Below are 19,681 nucleotides of genomic sequence, written 5' to 3'. Positions count from 1 at the left end.
ATGGTGTTAAAAAAAGCCTCGGCTCTTGGTGGTACCATCATCGCCGTGGTTCTCGTGGTCGTTTTCGTCCCACCAGTGCTACTGAATGAAACAGCTGAGTTCAGAGAAATATTCATGAAGAAATGTAAAGGGTATCCCATGGACCAAACAACGTAAGTCTTTTTAAGGTTTCAGTTGTTGTTTAATTTCAGCACACACCACAGCTGTGTAAAAAAAATAAATGAATAAATAACGATTAAAAAAATAGAAAAACTTTCATGTACTAACTTACATTTTTTTTTTTAGCTGCAAGAATGCATTGAATGCCTTTGAAAAAGCTTTTGTTGGGAAGAATGAAAAGGATGTTACTGAGGAAGACTACGAAGGACTCTTCAAGGAAGTGCCCTTCAAACATCCATGTGGCATAGTAAACATCCTCATCACTCAACTCTTTTACACACATCGACCTAAACAGACTTTTCATTGTATTTTTAACAGTGTCACATCTACTCTCATATCATTGTAGACAATGTTCTGGACCGGGACAAACGAGTTGGTCCATGAGTTCACCAAGACGAGAGATCACTTCTTCACCTTAGAGGACACTTTGTTGGGGCATGTGCTGAATGAACTGAAGTGGTGTGGGAAGAAGAACAGTCAAGGTAAGTCTCATCAATTGTTGAGCATTAAAATGGAAACACAAATATCAATAAATAAAATGTGCTTTTTTATTGTTTTACCTCAGATCAGCGATGATTTTTTTTCTGTCTGCCTTATTCTAGGGATATTTATCAAGGAATGCAGCGAGGACAAGCCCAACCCTGTTTTTTCCTTCTGGAAACTGGCCTCTGCCAAGGTAAGTACGAAGTAAAGAAAACACTGTCACATAAAAGCAACATTAATGTGGTCATTGCCAGGTCAAATGGTCCCTAAATTCTCCAAATAACATTGCATATTGAATTTCCTGTCTTCCTTTTAACCCTTATGGACAAAAAGTTTCAAGGCTGGATAATACTAAACTGAGTTCACACCAGACATGCAGATTTTCAAACTTCTTTATATTCACATGTTGTAACAATCCTGAATCTGTCTGTTAAATGATCGATATGATTTCTAAAAGCAGCACAAGATCTTCGCTAGACCTGCTGAAATGATCAGGTCATCACGGGTTGGCCCCAGACACCAAGTTCTGCTCCCAACAGGCCTCCAGAGGGGTGGCCAATCAGGGAGGGGTCAGTGGAGCAGTGAGCCACTCAGAGTAAACCTTTCGGACAGCGGCTGAAACACGAGTTTTCTTAAAGAATTTTTAGCTGTAACTCATGTAAAGCTACTACAGGGGTATCGGAGGAACCCGAGAAAAAAATAAAAAATAAAGGGCTTTACCCCCTTTTTAAACTGACTGACTAAAGTTCTAGGACACATACAGATATAGTAACTTGCAAACATATGTCTTTATGTCTGCAGATGGCTCAATATGCCTGTAAAATCGTGACAGTGATGCTGGATGGTGAAAGAGAGAAACCATACTATGATAAAAGGTGAGCGAGCTTCACCCGATGTGTAAACAGTTTTATAATGAGATCTATAAAAGGCAGTTTCCACCTTCAATGTGGTGCTATTTGTTATACACTAACCGGCCACTTTATTAGGTACACCTTGCTAGTACTGGATTGGACCCCCTTTTGTCTTCAGAACTGCCTTAATCCTTGGTGGCATAGATTCAACAAGGTCCTGGAAACATTCCTCAGAGAGTTTGCTCCATATTGACATGATAGCATCACACAGTTGCTGCAGATTTGTCGGCTGAACATCCATGATGAGAATCTCCCGTTCCACCACATCCCAAAGGTGATCTATTGGATTGAGATCTGGGGACTGTGGAGGACATTTGAGTACAGGGAACTCATTGTCATGTTGAAGAAACCAGTCTGAGATGATTCCAGCTTTGTGACATGGAGCATTATCCTGCTGGAAGTAGCCATCTGAAGATGGGTACACTGTGCTCATAAAGGGATGGACATGGTCAGCAACAATACTCAGGTAGGCTGTGGACTTTAAACCAGGCTCAGTTGGTACTAAGGGGCCCAAGGTGAGCCAAGAAAATATCCCCCACACCATTACACCAGCAGCAGCAGCCTGAACTGTTGATACAAGGCAGGATGGATCCATGCTTTCATGTTGTTGACGCCAAATTCTGACCCTACCATCTGAATGTGGAGCAGAAATCCAGACTCATCAGACCAGGCAACGTTTTCCCAATCTTCTATTGTCCAGTTTTGGTGTTGCTGTGTGAATTGTAGCCTCAGTTTCCTGTTCTTAGCTGACAGGAGGGTCACCCGGTGTGGTCTTCTGCTGCTGTAGCCCATCTGCCTCAAGGTTGGACGTGTTGTGTGTTCAGAGATGCTCTTCTGAGTTACTGTTGCCTTTCTATCAGCTCCAACCAGTCTGTGCATTCTCCTCTGACCTCTGGCATCAACAAGGCATTTTGTCCCACAGAACTGCCGCTCACTGGATATTTTCTCTTTTTGGGATCATTCTCTGTAAACCCTGGAGATGGTTGTTGGTTAAAATCCCAGTAGATCAGCAGTTTCTGAAATACTCAGACCAACAACCATGCCATGTTCAAAGTCCCTTAAATCACCTTTCTTTCCCATTCTGATGCTCGGTTTGAACTGCAGCAGATCGTCTTGACCATGTCTACATGCCTAAATGCATTGAGTTGCTGCCATGTGATTGGCTGGTTAGAAATTTGCATTAACAAGCAGTTGGACAGGTGTGCCTAATAAAGTGGCCGGTGAATGTATATTGACAATGACAGTATGTCAACCACTGTGATTCACAAATATTATGACAGTCGGGCACAAATGAACAGATTGTCAAATTAATGCTCCGCCTGGATTTTTTGTTGTCAGTGTCTTTGCCACCGTTGAACTCCCAAATCTTAAATCCCCCAAGGTGGAGACTCTTATGGTCATTTTGGTTGTTGAGGAAATAGGGTAAGATTTCATTGCTTTGTCACACACACACACACACACACATACACACACACACACACACACACACACACACACACACACACACACACACACACACACACACACACACACACACACACACACACACACACAAATTGTTGAGGGATTTCTTTTTTTTTTCATCCAGCGAGAAGTGTAACAATCAGTCCCTCAAGGATTTAAGTGAGATCTTAAAAGCTAAAAAAATTGGTTACGACTGCAAGGAAGTGACTCAGTAAGTTCTCCCCAAATCATTACCACCACTGTACTCTGTCATTGCTGCTAAAGGTCAGTCACTTAATTTCTCTCGTTTTTATTTGTGTCACTATAGATCTGTCATCAAGAAGTGCAGCACTAAACTGAAGAGGCTTAAGCCATGCTTGTGAAAGCTGCTGTTCTGAACTTCACTCCACCAAACACTGTTGGAAAAGATGTGACATATAACAGAAAAATACGACGTTTATTCAAGATTGGTTAATCTTCTCCAGTACTGAAGTTGTTTATCACCTTGACATGGGTAAATATCAACAGAGTTTTATGGTACAATAAATAATCTGGGCAAAGTTTGGGTGTGGTTTTTTCTTCATCTTTTCTTTTTTCTCAGTCTGGTTCCATTAAGGAATTTATTATCCATAAAAGGCACGCACTTTTTCTCTTTTTGCTAGAAATGTGACAAGGAGTCCACAAAATACTTTAATGTAATATTTCTAATGAAACATGTAAAGAGAGAGCAGATTACTGTGAACAAAGCAGGGCAAAGAAACTCGTCTTTTCCCTGCCAGCTGACATCTTTGACATCATGACTTAAGATAATGATTTACCCGGGTGAAGGACACCGAGCTGTTTTTGGTTTGTGTACTCTGTACTCATCCTGTGTTGTAGTCATTGAGGAGCAGTGAATTTAAAGCAATGAAGTTCGTCATTTAACGACTTTAATGACTCATTTTATGTGATTTGGCTCAGTGGCTCCATTTTTGTTTCCACCTAAATGCCTGTGTGATCATAAACACCTCCTGTCAAGGTAAATCTACTCATTCTTTGTTCCTTTTTGGGGTATTTCATTCAGATTGCCTTGAGGAGTTGATCTGTGTTGGGGTAAAAACAACGTTGGACGATAAAAAGACATAAAACCTTCAAAAATTTGAAAATTCTTAAGACTCATTATCTATCTACACGTGATCCATTCTACTAAATGCTCCATTAGTAGATAACACATGACTAAGTTCTCCCTCCTTGTAGATTAGATGACCTCTCTTCCCCTCCAAGTGGCCATTACAACTTCACTGTGTGTAAAGGTGTGGTAGCTTTAAAACATACAATAAAATTATTTATCCTAATCAGGGCTGGGACTGTTGCATCACAAGGCCAGTCTGAAAGGGAGCCAACGACAGCCCTTCATTTTAAAAGCTCAGTACGAGACTTCAGATTCACAGAAGAGGCTTAAAAATGGTGTCTAAGGTGCTGTGTATTGGTGGAGTTGTTATAGTGCTTGCCGTGATTATTGTTGTTCCATCGGTGCTGCTCACTCGCAAAAATGCACCGACTTTCAGGGACACGTTTATGGAGAGGTGTTTGAAGTTTCCAGAGGAACAAACGGTGTAAGTCTCTTTGCTGTTTCAGTGCACACCAGAATGTGGAATATATATTTTTGATTTTTTGAATTGTTACCATTATGGATTAGAAAAAAATGATCTTAGAAACTTCTATGTGTTTTGTGGACTGCCTTATTTTCAGCTGTGAAAATGCATGGACCCACTTCGAACTAGCTTATGTTGGAAGAGATAAATGCAACATCTCTGCAGAGAGCTATGAACCACTGTTTGCTGAGATGCCCTTCAAGTACCCATGTGGCAAAGTAAACATCCTTACAGCCTTTTTTTTACAGTGTCATGCACTTATTTTCAGTACATTTAACAGTATCATTTTTATTCCAAACACTTTTTTTTCCTTTTTGCTTAGACACTGTTCTGGAGCAAAACATATGATTTGGCCCACAACTTTACAGAGAAGGGAGATTGTTTGTTCACCCTGGAGGACACTTTGTTGGGTTACGTGTTGAATCAGCAGAGCTGGTGTGGAAAGGTCGGCAGCTCTGGTAAGTTTTATCAGCTGCAGTGAATCAAAGCTGTAAATTTTGGCTTCAACGCACTTATGACTTTTTTGTGTGTTTGTTTTTTGTTGTTGTAGTTTCTTAATTTGTGGCAGCAGGACTGTAGGGGCTGTTAAGGCTATGTTTAATATAAATAAAGATGTATATGTTCTTGAAGAAAAGGGCAGAATGAATGTTTCCTAACAGCCTTTCTTGTAAAAATAAGCTCCAGAAACTTCTAAAACGTAGCTAACCGTCGTCTAGTAAGCTACCGTTAAGCTAGTAATGCATATCAAAAAGGTTAGCATAAATTACTGTAAAACAAATCCATATCACAACAACTTCGTTTGAATTTAAACCTTTTGACTCTTATAAACGTTACGCAAATATAAATAAAATTGTATACTGGAAGAAATGACTCATTTTGGCATATTTTAGCCGAACTAATGACAAAAAGAAAAAAGATACATGAGACACTGTTGCTGAGCAACAGTGAATCGATGTGTGGGGGGCACCACTCAAGTTTGCAGGGGCAGCAGCAGAGGGCGCCAACGGTACACGCTACAGAGCAGCTTGATGGGGAAACGAAGACATTGAATGCAGCACTGAGGCACCAAAAACGGCAAACGACCTGTTAAAAGCAGCGAGTTTTTTGAAAATTATGCCAAATAACAGCATTTTGTATCAGTTAAAGTGTTTATATTTTAAGTTATATCTTTAAGTTGTCGTCTAGGTGAGGCTGTTAGCCAAATCACTCAAGGCAGTTTGAAGCTGCAATAGCACAAAGGCACATTTTACTGATGTATTCTCTGTGTATGTTGTTCTAGAAACTTTTACAGAAAATTGCGAGGAGTGTACACTCAACCCTGTCCGTTCATTCTGGGAAATGGCCTCAACTCAGGTAAATAACCTGTAGGAAATAACTTAAGTGTTAACAAGTGGTTTTGATTAATAAGGCAAGAGATCGTCATACATGAGGCTTTGTCTTGACTTTGTAAGCAACATTTCTCATTAGGCTAATCCTGTCCCTGTCAACTCAAATCTGTGTGTTCATAGTTTGCACGACATGCCTGTGAAGAAGCGGCAGTAATGCTTGATGGTGAGAGGACAACACCATATGATCCAAACAGGTAAGATGTGATACATTAGTCATGATGATAGCTGAAGGAATCCTTTGATTATCACAAAAAACATTATTAATTATTTTTCTGTAATGTTGTTGTTTTTTTTTTTTACTGTTAGTTTCTTTGCAAGTGTCGAGGTTCCAAGTATTCAACCGTCCCATGTGACAACCCTCACCGTTGTTCTGGTCACCCAGGAGGATTGGTACGAGTTTTTTTGTTTGTTTGTTTTTCAACGAAAGAAACATTGCTTTTCTTTGTCACATGTTAATTGTTGTGAAATCACGTGCTAAAACAAACTGGTTGGAGATAAAGTGTTCATTATTTCAAATTCTGCCTTATTTCTGTTATTCAGGAGAAACTGTAGCTGTGACTCTCTTGGAACCTTAAGGCAAGACCTTGATTTCAGAATTGGTTGTTCCTGTACCGCAGTGCCAGAGTAAGTTCATCCTACATCTTCTTTCATGGTAACACGTAAAAGTGAGTATTAATGTATAGTTTGCAGGTGGTTATGTGAAATAGAATCTCAGAATTCTGACTCAAATCTCAAAATTTTATCATTAATCTAAAAACTTCAACTTTAATCTGAAATTTCTGAGATAAAAGTTGGAATTCTGACTTTTTTTTCCCTGAATACACACTTAGGTCTCAAAACATTTGGAAAAAAAAGTGTGAAATCTTTTCTCAATCTCAAAGCCAAAGTCAGAACCTCGACAACCCCTGAAGTAGCATTATATTGTGCTGTTGCCGTCACACTGAACATCTTTCTTTGTTCCACTGTAGATCACACATTCAGACGTGCATTGAGGACAACACCCCCTGTGGGGCCTGCTGGTGAAGCTTCCTGCTGAAGATCAAGTCGTACAACAGGATAAAACTAGCTCTGTTGCTAAAGCACACCCGATATGCAGAGGATCTGGTCCTCAAAGTGGGTTTAAATCAAACATGGCTTTTTCTGTCATGTCATGAATGAAATTTATTTTATTGACCTACCTTTCATGTTGAATTAAAAATATTTATGTATAGATATTTGTGATTAAGAATCAATGTGTGTAAGATAACTTATCCCTCTTTAAAATGTTTCTCTCTCTGGTCAGGTGTTAGTCCTGCTATCAGAAACTGTTATTTATTGGAGATGATCTTGAAGTAAAAGTGAATAAAAGAACAAATCATTGATTTCTGACAGGTTTGAGTCTCCACCTCTGAAACAGCAAATTCTTGTTTTGTAAAAAAATAAAAAATAAAAAAATGGAGAAACACTCAACATGTTTTGATGTTTTCTGTTATGTCTTTGGAACAGGCTGTGCAAAAGCAAATGAAAGCATATGACACCACGCGACTGGTTTTATTAAAAGGCAGAAAATCACAGATTGTTAAACTGTGGATTTTTTTTTTCCAGATTTGTGTCTAGAAAAGTATGGTCTGCAAACGCCTAGTAGTTACAAACGACATGATGAAAATGGAAAATCTCTACCCAGGTTTGGCTGAGTCATAAAGCAGTCTGACGCCAACGGAAAGAGCTCTGCAAGAAGAAAACATGACAGAGCTTTAAAAGAGTTTCTACAAAGACCATGGTCATCTGTGGTTCTGTCACCACTGTGGTCCCTGTAGTTGTTGTTGTTCCTTGGATTCCGCTGACTCCTCAAACTGCCAACTTCAGGTCTACAGTCACAGAGAGATGTGAGACGCATGGAGTGTCAAGCATTTTGCCCTTCAGGCATCAGTTTGGCAAAAAAAATGTCCACAAAAAGAGCAGGACATGAAATCTCCATTGTATTTTCATATTGTTTCACCCTGACCTGGTGGTAGTTTTGTAACTGGCAGAAAAAAGTGCAAGTAAGTCAGATGCAAATTAAAAGGTGCATATGTGTATTGACATTAATCATAGGAATCGTTTTCAGCAGAGAAAAATGCAGATGTCTATGGCCCCGTTTACACGATAAAGTTGCATCTGTAAACGCTAAAACACAGTGAAAAAAATATGCGTTTACACGGACATGCCGAGGGACTGAAAACGCTGTAGTAATCATGTCAGGCATATAGTTGGCGTTATAACTGTCTTGTCCAGAAGCCGCTTTTGGGAGATCTCCACCGAAGTAGAGTTGAGCCGATCATCTGGTGTATTGGGGAATACTAAGTTAGAAAGTGGAGCAAAAGATGCACATTTTGTAAAAAGACAGTCAGCAGATTCAGCAGCACAAGCACAACACGGTAGTTTGCGTCAATCGTAACAACGCTACTGTTGTCCTGTTGTCCTGTTGTATGCGTGAAGCGCGAGGTGGTGTGACATCATCGTTTCCACTGAAAACGTCGGATTACTATTTACACGGCAACGGTGTCGGCAGCATCTCAGAAAAATCCTACTCTGGAGGCTGTTTTCAAAAGTTTGCGTTTTTGGTAGGCTGGAACGCCGTTTCCGTGTAAACGCAAGTCTAAAACCCAACAAAACTGTTGCCATGTAAAAGGCCCCTATATTGGCGCTATGATCTTATTTTAAAGTGTGGAGTACGATCAGGCATATATCTAGAAGTTCACAAACTCATCACAGCCCCTTTCGATACACCGCACACCAGCTGTGATTGGTTGAGGGGCATTGGTTGGAAACAGTGATTCAAACATCAGTCTTTGCTGGTGAGTGTAAACTATCCTCCTTTTCCCATCATACATCTGGTAAATAGCGGCTTTTTGCTGCTGCAAATATCCAATCACTGTTTTTGAGCTAGCAGGAGTGTTGAAAGAAAGCCCACCTCATCTGACCTCAGCTACACCCAGGAGACCGTCAAACAAAACTTGTTGTCTAAAGCCCTCACATGTTACGTTTTAAAACAGTTTTATATCATCCGGTTTACAGACTGTATTTTGTTAATGTTCTACTTTCCTGTTTGGTAAGAGTCAAAAAACTCATCCAGTCGACTTGCAACAACTGTGCATATGACTTCCACAAGCTTTATTATTTTGTCTACTTTTTTAAAAAAAACAGTACTTTTGTAAATTCATGAATAACAACATTATCGTAACCTGGGGAATTAACCATTACAGGAAAAGGAATATTATCATTAATCCACCAGCAAACTCTTTGTAGCTAAAAACTGCATGATAAAAACTGTTACTCATTACCCAGATTGGATGCATCACAAGGCAGTCTGGGCAAGATGACAATAATCTCTCCAAAAAGAAAACGAAAAGCTTTAAATGGTGTCCAGAAGGTCATCAGCGGTGGTTCAGTCACCATTGTGGTGGCTGGAGTTACAATGGGGAAAATAAGTATTGAACGCATCAACTTTTTTCTCATCACATTTATTTCCAAAGATGCAATTCAAACAAAATTTCTACCAGACATTGGTATTAACTCAAATAATCCACACATGACAAGAAATCACAACGTTCAGGTCCATAAATAATGATTATGTGGAATTAAGTATGATAACACAGGAAAAAAGTATTGAACACGCTGAGACTCATCTAATACGCTTCTTGTATGTTTGTACTAATGGCCCACACTGCTCAGGTGTGAGTTTGGCCCATTCCTCTGCACAGATTGTCTTTAAATCTGGAATATTCTTTGGTGCCCTCTGGTGAACCCTTTTCTTTAGTTCTTTCCACAAATGTTCAATTGGATTTAAGTCAGGTGATTGACTCGGCCATTCTAACAGATTGATTTTCTTTTTTTGTAACCATTTGAGAGTCAACTTTGCCGTGTGCTTTGGATGGTTGTCCTGCTGGAAGGTCCAGCCACGTCTCATCTTCATCATCCTGGTGGATGGCAGCAGATTCATACCAAGAATTTCCCCATACATGGCTCCATTCATTGCTCCGTCAATTATATGAAGTTTGCCAACACCATGAGATGAGAAACAACCCCATGCCATGATGCTTCCACCTCCAAACTTCACCGTTGTGTTGTGTTTTTTGGGGGATGTGCAGTGCCATTTCTCCTCCAAACATGGTATGTAGTATGACAGCCCAAAAGTTCAGTTTTGGTCTCATCTGACCAGACAACATTCTCCCAGTATTCTACAGGCTTGTCAAGATGCTGTTTAGCAAACTTTAAACCAGCTTCAACATGCCTTTTCTTGAGGAATGGAGTCTTGTGGGCCGAGTGTCCATAGAGGCCATGGTGGTGGAGTGCATTGCCTATTGTTTTCTCTGTAACAATTGTAACTGCTGCCTCCAAGTCTTTCTGGAGCACTTTCAGGGTGGTCCTTGGCTCGTTGAGTACTCTTCTGACTATCTTTCTGACTCCCTGGTCAGAAATCTTGCAAGGAGCTCCTGTGTGTGGCCTGTTGATGGTAAGGTGGTGCTTTTTCCACTTGTGAATAACGGCCCCAACAGTGCTGACTGGAATATTCAGGTGCTTTGATATAAGTCTGTGACCAGTTCCATTCTGATGCTGAGCAACAATCAGGTTGTGAATGTCTTCAGAGAGCTCTTTGCTTTACCCATCATGAGGTGTGTGGTATTCAACTGCTTGGTGAAAAAACGACCTTTTTTATAGGACCATCAATTTGCTGTAGCCCAGCTGATGCTGGTTTGCACTAATTGAAAGTTCAAGTAATAATTACTGACAGATTTCAGGTGGTATGGTGCATTTCCTTGCTAAAGTATACAGCCTTTCCATGGTGTGTTCAATACTTTTTTCCTGTGTTATCGTACTTTATTCCACATAATCATTGTTTATGGACTTGAATGTCATGATTTCTTTTCATGTGTGGATTATTTGAGTTAATACCAATGTCTGGTAGAAATTTCATTTGAATTTCAGCTTTGGAAATAAATGTAAAAAAAAAAGAAAGAAAAAAAAAGCCTTTAATCACTTTTAAAACTGCTTGTATTAGTCATGATTGATATATTTGACTGGTGAAAGACTTGAAGCATGTTTTGGACAGAACAAGCAAAGACCTAAGAGTTTGTCCACGTGGGGATGCCAAATCAATGCAAAAAGAAAGTCCCTAACAGGAGCTTTAAGTTGCTGTATAAAAGTGGCAAGATCAAATGGAAGCAGCCAGTCAAAAACAATATTAGCTTGGACTATTATTGGAGCGTTTTTTTTTACACATATTAACAGGCAGAGCATTAGTATTAGTGAAGGTATTTAATGTTTTTTCTACTACTACTTCTACGACAAAGGCATTCAGGGGCCACCGTTAATGCTTTACATTTTTCTTTTTTCTCACGAGAAACTGAAAGCTGCTGTCGCAGGTTCAACAAAGGTGTATGCAGATAAAGAAAACCACCAAACTACCGAGGAGACAAGAATGTACTCGTTGAAACACCACGCCTCCCTTTTTTAGTTTCACTTTTGAAAGCCCACTCAGAATGTGTGTAGAGGCGAGGGCGTGTGTACAGTGACACAGACAGGAACTGAACAGAAGGAGTGTGAACCTTTCATTGTGAGACCGCTGTTTGAGGCAGGAAGAAGGAGTTTCAGCCAAACACTCTTTACCTCCTCTTTTCTTTCCACTGACTTGCTGCTGGGTCACACATACCGTAAACAACCTGTGTGAGCTGGGAGGAAAAGTCCGGGGCTCTTTCTGTGCAGGTAATGAAGGAGACCCCCTCTGTGAAACCACAACATGAGGTTCTGTGACATTACAAAAGATTACCACTATTAAAGTCACTGGCTTTTAATCATCCTTATTTTAGTCGTATGTTTAGTATTGTAAAGATAAAACAAGGTGATTAAAGTCAAACATTTTACCAGAAAATCTGGTCCAGATTCTTACACCAAAACTACTTGTAATATAGTAGTTAAATTTAGGGCTTAAAATAGAATTATAGACTTAAGTTTCCAATGCCTTTATGTTAGCTAGCAAGAGTTAGCTATCTGAAGGAGTGGCCAGAAGATGTAGCAGCTAGCCTAAATTTAAACAAGTGCTAACAAATGCTGTCCACAATACTTGATCCAAATTGGACAATCTCTTCGACTGTGGTAAATAACTCTGACCAGCAAAGACAATGCTAAGGACACGCTAACATGTCAGACATAGCAATCCATGAAGGGAGTCAGGGCACATCGAGGGTACTTTTTATCCACAAAGTGGCAAAAATGTAATTTTCCGATTGCTAACTTGGAGTTTGGAGTATTTGGGGTTAGCAAAAAGAAATCAAAAATATAAATGAAAAGGAAATTTTTCTGGCTGAAGATACCCCAGATCACCCTGTAACATCCCAGAGTGGAAGCTCCAACTTCATCAAAAACAAAAAACATGTGCTAAAAATACAAAGAGAGAAACATGTTATTTTTATGTACATGTATAAAAGTCTCAGAGATATCATATTTCTATACAGAACAGGGTGTTTAATTTGAGAGGAGATTCCCAAAACCAGCAGGGTTGTCTTACAACATTGCAAAATATTGAGATAAGCTTTCGGTGCCACACCAGCAGTCACTGCTAGTCCCTCTACACTGATAGTTGACAAGTTACTGGAGGGAGCTGAGCAGCGTGTTTTCCCCTTCACTTCTTCCCTGAAACAACTCAGTCTGAGTCAACACCTTTCAGAAAAGCCTTTGTGTACATTAAGTCACTAAATAAAACCTCAAGATGACTTTCCCGTGATAGCTATTTAATTATGATTTGTTTGCGTGGATGGTTTCGTGTTGACATCACAGTCTTAGAAAATAACTCATGGCATGGGTTCAAGTCACTCACAGCTGTGAACTGCAGGCTGCCCGCTGTAAAAAATGTTGATAAAGTCAACTCGGGCTGGAGGCCAGAAGTAGGTCAAAACTGCTTTGTCTATTTACTTACTGATGTTTTGTTTGTGTAACAGGGGCTGTCAAGATTTTGAGCCCTAAAATAATATCCATTTTTTTCTTATCAAAGTAATCTGATTTTTTCATTTTTCATTGAAAAGCAGCTAGCTTTTTCTCAGCAACTAGCATTCGATGGCTAGCAATTAGCAAATTTGAGAAACTAACAAGAAGCATAAGGGAGCTGTATTAATGTGCTGAGTTAGCACTGCTAGCTTAAAGTGTGCTGCCTCTATAATTTCCTTTGATATCCAGTGTGCCTCGTGCTAATTTTAGCTGCAGCTGGCAGACAGCTGCTAGCCAACACAGGTCATTGTAGTTGCTTATAGTCTAAATCCATACTTCATACACAATATTTTATTTATCTATACATAATTTCAGTTAATTTTAGGTTATAGTTTAATAATTTTATGATTAAAAAAAAACAACTGGAACAGTAATGTCAAGGTGACTTGTATTGATGCTCTGAGTTCAACAAAACAACTGCTAGCCAACAGAAGTCATCAGCTGGTCTAAATTCTTAATTATGTACAATAGAATTATCCAGTGATAGTATATTTATAATCACAGTAGAATAAAGTTATAATTTAAAAAAAAAACCTTTTCTTTAAAATCAGTTATTATAGAGCCTTATCAAAGGTGTCTTTTTGCTGTTTTTTATTACATTATTTGTTTTTGTTTTTTAACATATAGGGCTTTCTTGAATGTTTTTGATATGTGGTCTTGCCTCTAACACATGGTGTGTGTGTGTGTGTGTGTGTGTGTGTGTGTGTGTGTGTGTGTGTGTGTGTGTGTGTGTGTGTGTGTGTGTGTGTGTGTGTGTGTGTGTGTGTGTTCCCATATTATACATATCTGTCTATCTATCTATCTATCTATCTATCTATCTATCTATCTATCTATCTATCTATCTATCTATATGTGTGTGAGTGTGTGTGTGTTTGTTTGTGTGTGTGTGTGTGTGTGTTCTCATATTATACATATAAATATGTTTAAAGGAGCTGATTTTTAATGTTAGCCATGATGAACCGTCATTAGAATGTTAAAATGTGTAAATATATCATTACATTTGTCAGCACTTCTCTGTTACAAAACGTGAGCTTCCAGACTGTGAGTCATTTCTTGCAGTGTGAAGGTACTTTTTTCTGCGTCATCGACCCGTCCGTGAACACATCGTTAATTACCGCTCGCGCTGCTGATCATTGCTTGTACTTTCCTTTCCTTCGATAAACTCCGACAGCACGAGCCTCCGCGAGAGAATCTCGGCTTGTGATTGGACGACGCTGGTTTTGTAACGTCACACAAGTTTGTCTGTATATGTGAGAAGAGTGAGCGCTTCAAACCAAGCTTAGAGGGCTCAGCACGTGTTCAGGACCTCGATCAATAACAACATGGTACGTTTTGTTTTAATTTCAAACTTGAACGTTTTTAATTGTTATTTTCAGATATTTAGAGTTGTCAAATTACTGTGAGATACGTCTAAACGCTTATTTTTTTTATTGATGTAGGAGTCTGTCAAAGAACACACATGGTAAATACTTATTACCTTAATCAAAAATCAGTTGTGATTCCTGCGTAAAGATAAGAACCCATTTACTTAAGTCGTGTGGTTTGAATGTACTTGAGAGCCACATGTTGGCGTGAGTTTGGCGACAGCGTGAAGATAATTCACATCCTCTGTGGTTATGAGTAAACTGCCATGTTGTCACTACTTGCATCATCACTATGGCACATTGGAAGTGTTAAACGAGGCTGTTTGAGATATTTTTTTACATTTATTTATTTATTTATTTTTGTATTGTTAATTAAAAATTGGGACGAGGCACACTCAAGAACGCTAATTCAGGATTTTTTTAAATTATTTTTTTTATTTATTAATTTATTTTTTTTCATTCATTCATTTCTTTAGGCGGTTTTTGAATTAAATTAAAATGAAATTGTTATTTTTGAAAATGGAAAAGGGATGATAAAACAAAACACAAAAAGGGAAAAGATAAATATAAGTGAAATATATTGAACTTATATTTATTTACGTATCCAGTATTGATAAAAGAATAATAATAATCAGGTCTGCTCCTTTTTATGTACCAAAGCATACAGAAACTATCTCTTATAGAGATTGTAAAAGTCAGTTTAATGCTATGTGTATATCATTTAATTTATTTGTTAATATTTAACTTTGAATAATAGAACTCAATAAATATAATTACTTATAAATACAAATTAATTATGTTTATCAAACCAAAAGATCAGTTTAATTTTTATTTACTTCATAATACACATTAACAAACACATATCTCATAAGTATATATAACATTCACATTTTTCTTTGTAAGCCCTGATTTGTATCTTTAATTTGTGTTTGTATTTACAGCAAAAACATGTAAATACAAAAAGATGTTTGTACACAATAACTCATATTTTGAATAGTTTGACTGCTTTATTATACACTGCTAATTTATACGTTTAGAAGCAAACCCACGGTGCATTTTACAACATTAATTCTGAATAAAAACTGTAGAAATGTTAGGATAAGGCACCTTGTTAACTGTAAACCATATTTTTAAGGTATTTTCTTTACATAATTAATTTGTGCTTAATTTCTGTTCAAATTAAGAATGTCTAAAGTGTGATATGTTTGATAAATGTCCTTTTTTTGTGTCTTTTTATAGTCTGTACAAGAAAGATCAGTGGCCAGTGAGAGCATAACTACAGAAAACAAACAGATTCCTCGACTGTATCCATCACTTCCATGTTCAAACCGGTAAGAGTCACATAATTCCTCTGATTTACTGCATGGTTTCAAATAAAATGTAAATAATATCATATTTCTGTCATGTGGTGACATGTTTCAGGTTTAACGCCTTTGGAGCAGACTGGTGTGATTATGAAAACCGTCCTCCAGCTGCAGTTTTTCACACAGACACTCAACAAGGAGACTACCAGGTAATGTTCAGGTCATTGTCTGCGACCTCATTATTCACAGCACACTGTCACCATCCGTTCATGACTATCGGAAATGAACATATTTGTGTTACTGGAAACACTCTCAAACAAAAACTCCAGAAACATGTAAAAGGAAGTCGTGTTGCATAACTGACAATAGAGCCGCAGATGGTCGTTTTTGGTGCAGTAGTTAAACTTAAAGTTCCTCTTTCCTCTCTTTGATTTGCTGCAGTCAGAAACTTCAGCCGCCAGCAGAGAGGTCAGACAGAAAGCACAGATTCTTATCTTGATGGAGCAAAAACAAGAGGTGAGTACATTTCAGAACCGTGGTTTGCACTCATCTGAAAACACCCAAAGCTCTGGGCACTGAAGTGTACTTTTTGTTTTTCTCAGCTGCTTTCAATTAACGAGAAATGGGCGAAAGAGTACCGGACCCTGAGGCAGTATTACAAAGAGAAGGTAAGATCAGAGACACCTTCATGTGTCATATCGAGAGTGTTCTGAGTTTGTTTGGTTAATTTACTCATGTGTTTTCCCCTTCAACACTCAGGTTGAAAATTTAAAAGCATTACTGCAGCACGACTACAGTGAGTTCGAAGAGGAGATGAGTGGGGAGGGAGAAATGAACGAAACAACGAAAGTCAAGACACTCAAAGAAAACAGAGTCACATGGGTAAGTGGCGCCACTTTTTGGTTCCAGATATTGATTGAATGTGTAAAAAAGTACTTAAAAAATATCAACATTACAGAATGACGCTGCTGATGTCAGCTCAGAGTTACTGAAAGTGAAAACTGAGGCTAAAGAGCTACAGGAGCAAAATAACACACTGACCAAAAGAGGGCAGCGCCAGGCTGAGGAGATCAGACGATTGAACAGAGTAAGTCAGCGTCACAGCAACATCCAACAAAGTCATGATGTTCATCATTTGTCACCTGCAACAGTTGTGTTAAAATATCTTAAATGTGTCCCGACAGGCTCTAGAGGAGGCTCTCCAGAAAACTTCTCCAGCTGATGTGAGCAGTGAAACACTACAGGAAGTCTGGAAACAACAGGTAAGCTTCATTCACCATCAGAAGTGCATTTACAGACGCGCTAACTTGATGAAACTAAGTTGAAAAGATCACAACTTAATTCTGTACTAAGAAACATTTAGCTAAAAGCAGATACAGTTAGCATAGCCTAGCTTAACATAAGGGTTAGAAACATGGATGTGTCCATTAACACTTTAGCAACATGCTAGCAGAACTCAAGCAGAATAAAATTTGCTTCACATGTACAGTGAATATGGAGATATTAGTTAGCTAAAGGCGCTAACCTCTTGACTACCACCATCCAATGAAAATGTCCTCTTGTTTTTCAAGTTTTTGTCTATGGACATATTTTGATTTTAGTTATCTTGTTCTGTTTTTAGTCTTCATGCCAAACTAAGCTAACATACTACTTCAAGGAACAACTTGCTAAGTTGGGTATGCTAGACTTGAAAAGCTAACAACACTAGAGTATCTCAATCCCTTAAACAAAAAAGTTATTTTCAATTCAAAAGTAAAAGTGGTTCTTTTTGTAGGGATTCTTGCATTTTCAGCACAGCTAGGATTAGCTTTTCTTGCTAATTCAAGTTAAATGCTAAATTTAGCCAATGTAATGCTTGAGGTAAGAAATGCCTAAGTTAGACATGCTAAGATAGACAAGGTAGCATTGCTTTTTCAAAAAGTTTTTTTTTTTTTCAATTGGGATATTCAACTTTTTGATGTAGCTAGGTTTAGCCGTTTTCCACTAATTCAAGTGGTAAACTACGCTAAGCTACTGTGATGCTTGAGGGAAAAGCTAGCTTAGGTAGACATACTAGGCTTGAAAAGCTATCATAACTAACAAAAAGGATTTCTTTATTTTTAAAGGAGCAGTACTCAAAAGGTTATTTTTGATTACTACCAATTTCGTCTGCTTTCTGCTGATCCCAGTTTTATGCTAACTGACTGCTGCCTGTGTTATTCCTCTTATCAAACCCAACTAGGAATTTAGATGTATATAGACCACCATATACAGACCTCAGTTGCTGGTTTGATTATTTAACATGTTTACTTGTCCATTTTCAGACGGAAGTTTACAAAGAAGACTTCTTTAAGGAGCGAAGGGACAGAGAGAAGCTAAAGGAGAAGTATCTTGAACTGGAGAAGAAGTTTAGAAAAGTTCACAGCGAGCTACATGTCCTAAAATCAAAGGTATGACACATTAACTTCTTGATCATACAAAATGTTCTGCGATTAGGACAGTATTTATGAATTAAGGCAGAAAGACCTGAATTAGTTGTTTGTTTTTCCAGGTGACTTTGGCTCAGAAACCACAGCCGGCTCTTGAATGTACCTGCAGAGCTCAAGCAAAATGTTCAAACTGGGAGGTTCGCCAAATCAACGAGCACCACATGGTGTTACAAAGACGTTGAACACTGAACTCTGCCCGTCAGATGAATCTCACTCCACATTTAAAAATCTATGTCGCACTTTATGGTTGTGTTGAACCAGAGTTCATCATAAGCCGGGGGAGAGTTTTACTGGCATGACAACATCCAGGAAGTGAGCCCCTGGTCGACCGTCTGCTGCAAGTCTGGAGTTGCCCAGCTCCTCCTCCTTCCAGTGACGCAGTTTTTTAGAGAGACACAAACCATTCAAACACTATTTACATAGATCACAATCATCAAAAACTGCAAAGTGTGTCTTTGTTCTTCACGCTCTAGAGATGAAGTTCACACACATACGCTGGCACATCTGTGTCTGTTATGAGGAGGAAAAATACAAGTGTTTACAGTACTAACCTCTGTGTTTTTATATTGGAACAATATGTCGCAGAGAAACTCCTCTGGACTTCTACTGCAAGTATTTATTCAGTATCAGTTTACATGCACCTATCAGAGAGGAAATATAAAGTATCAGATATTTTTAAAGTGTATTTATAAATGTTTAGAAGACTTGTTGATTTTTCTTCTAAAATAAATGACTGAATGTCCACTTGTCTACGTTGATTCAATTATGGTGATCAAATCAGAATCTGCCCTCATATGACATCAAAAGAAGAGTTCCCTGCACCCTTGGCAGGAATCCTCACCTTTATCGTCAGAGCCACACCTTCAGAGATTACCTTTTGGAAAGTCCACCAGTATTTTTCCACACAGCAGGCACACCCTGGAGAAGAGACCTCCTTAAACTAAGTGAATAGTTTAACATCAATATATTCAGCTTTTATCTGCAGGAACACTCATTATAGAGTGACCAGTCAGCCTAATGAGCGTGTTTATGGACTGTGGGAGGAAACCAGAGAGAAACCCAAGTATGTGCCAAGAATCTTCTTGCTGAAAGGCAACACCGCTAACCACTGCACTACCTTCCTCCTCAGGAGCATTTGAATGAATGAAAAAAGATAAGTAAACAGGCGATTTCACGCTTCTACAGCGGAGACCAGAGCAACCGATTACAATTTACAGTCCATTCAGACTTCTTAGTAGATCATAGATGAACAAATAGATCGTAGAAAGACCTACAGTCTATGAGAAACTCACATGAAACATCTGATAGCTTCCATAACCTCCTGACTACCAGAAGTTCAAATTTGTCCTCTGTGGAGGACATTTCTTAAGCTGAATATCTTCTAATTACTTCACACTACTGAATAAACTCCTCATGCCATCTACAGAGGACATTTAGGGCTTTTCAATGATACCTTATGTTAAAGGGTGGGGCTTTGGTACTTTTCTCTTTTTCATTAAGGAAAATGGCGTCCATCAGTGCAAGT

General features: G+C 38.6%; 2 protein-coding genes and 1 pseudogene across 2 annotated transcripts; all 3 read left to right on the top strand.

Moving 5' to 3' along the window:
* Positions 1–1,521, top strand: LOC141807834 (ADP-ribosyl cyclase/cyclic ADP-ribose hydrolase 1-like). The gene is made up of 5 exons (XM_074694051.1): positions 1–152; positions 286–406; positions 506–641; positions 762–835; positions 1,444–1,521. Exons 1-5 carry the CDS (start codon positions 1–3, stop codon positions 1,519–1,521), a joined length of 561 nt encoding a protein of 186 aa, XP_074550152.1.
* A 2,918-nt stretch (positions 1,522–4,439) lies between these two features.
* Positions 4,440–7,102, top strand: LOC141807749 (ADP-ribosyl cyclase/cyclic ADP-ribose hydrolase 1-like; annotated as a pseudogene).
* Positions 7,103–14,210: 7,108 nt separating this feature from the next.
* LOC141807733 (TNFAIP3-interacting protein 3-like) lies at positions 14,211–18,765 on the top strand. Its single transcript, XM_074693911.1, has 10 exons — positions 14,211–14,345; positions 15,624–15,715; positions 15,807–15,897; positions 16,130–16,204; positions 16,291–16,356; positions 16,448–16,570; positions 16,647–16,775; positions 16,873–16,950; positions 17,992–18,117; positions 18,219–18,765. Exons 1-10 carry the CDS (start codon positions 14,343–14,345, stop codon positions 18,336–18,338), a joined length of 903 nt encoding a protein of 300 aa, XP_074550012.1. The 5' UTR covers positions 14,211–14,342; the 3' UTR covers positions 18,339–18,765.
* Positions 18,766–19,681: the final 916 nt, after the last annotated feature.

Source organism: Halichoeres trimaculatus, unplaced genomic scaffold (assembly GCF_033239565.1).
Source record: "Halichoeres trimaculatus isolate MK-OKI-2021-1 unplaced genomic scaffold, fHalTri1.1 fHalTri1_scaffold_18, whole genome shotgun sequence".
NCBI lineage: Eukaryota > Metazoa > Chordata > Actinopteri > Labriformes > Labridae > Halichoeres > Halichoeres trimaculatus.
Note: the sequence above shows the minus strand (reverse complement) of the source record. Positions and strands in the feature narration are given on the sequence as shown.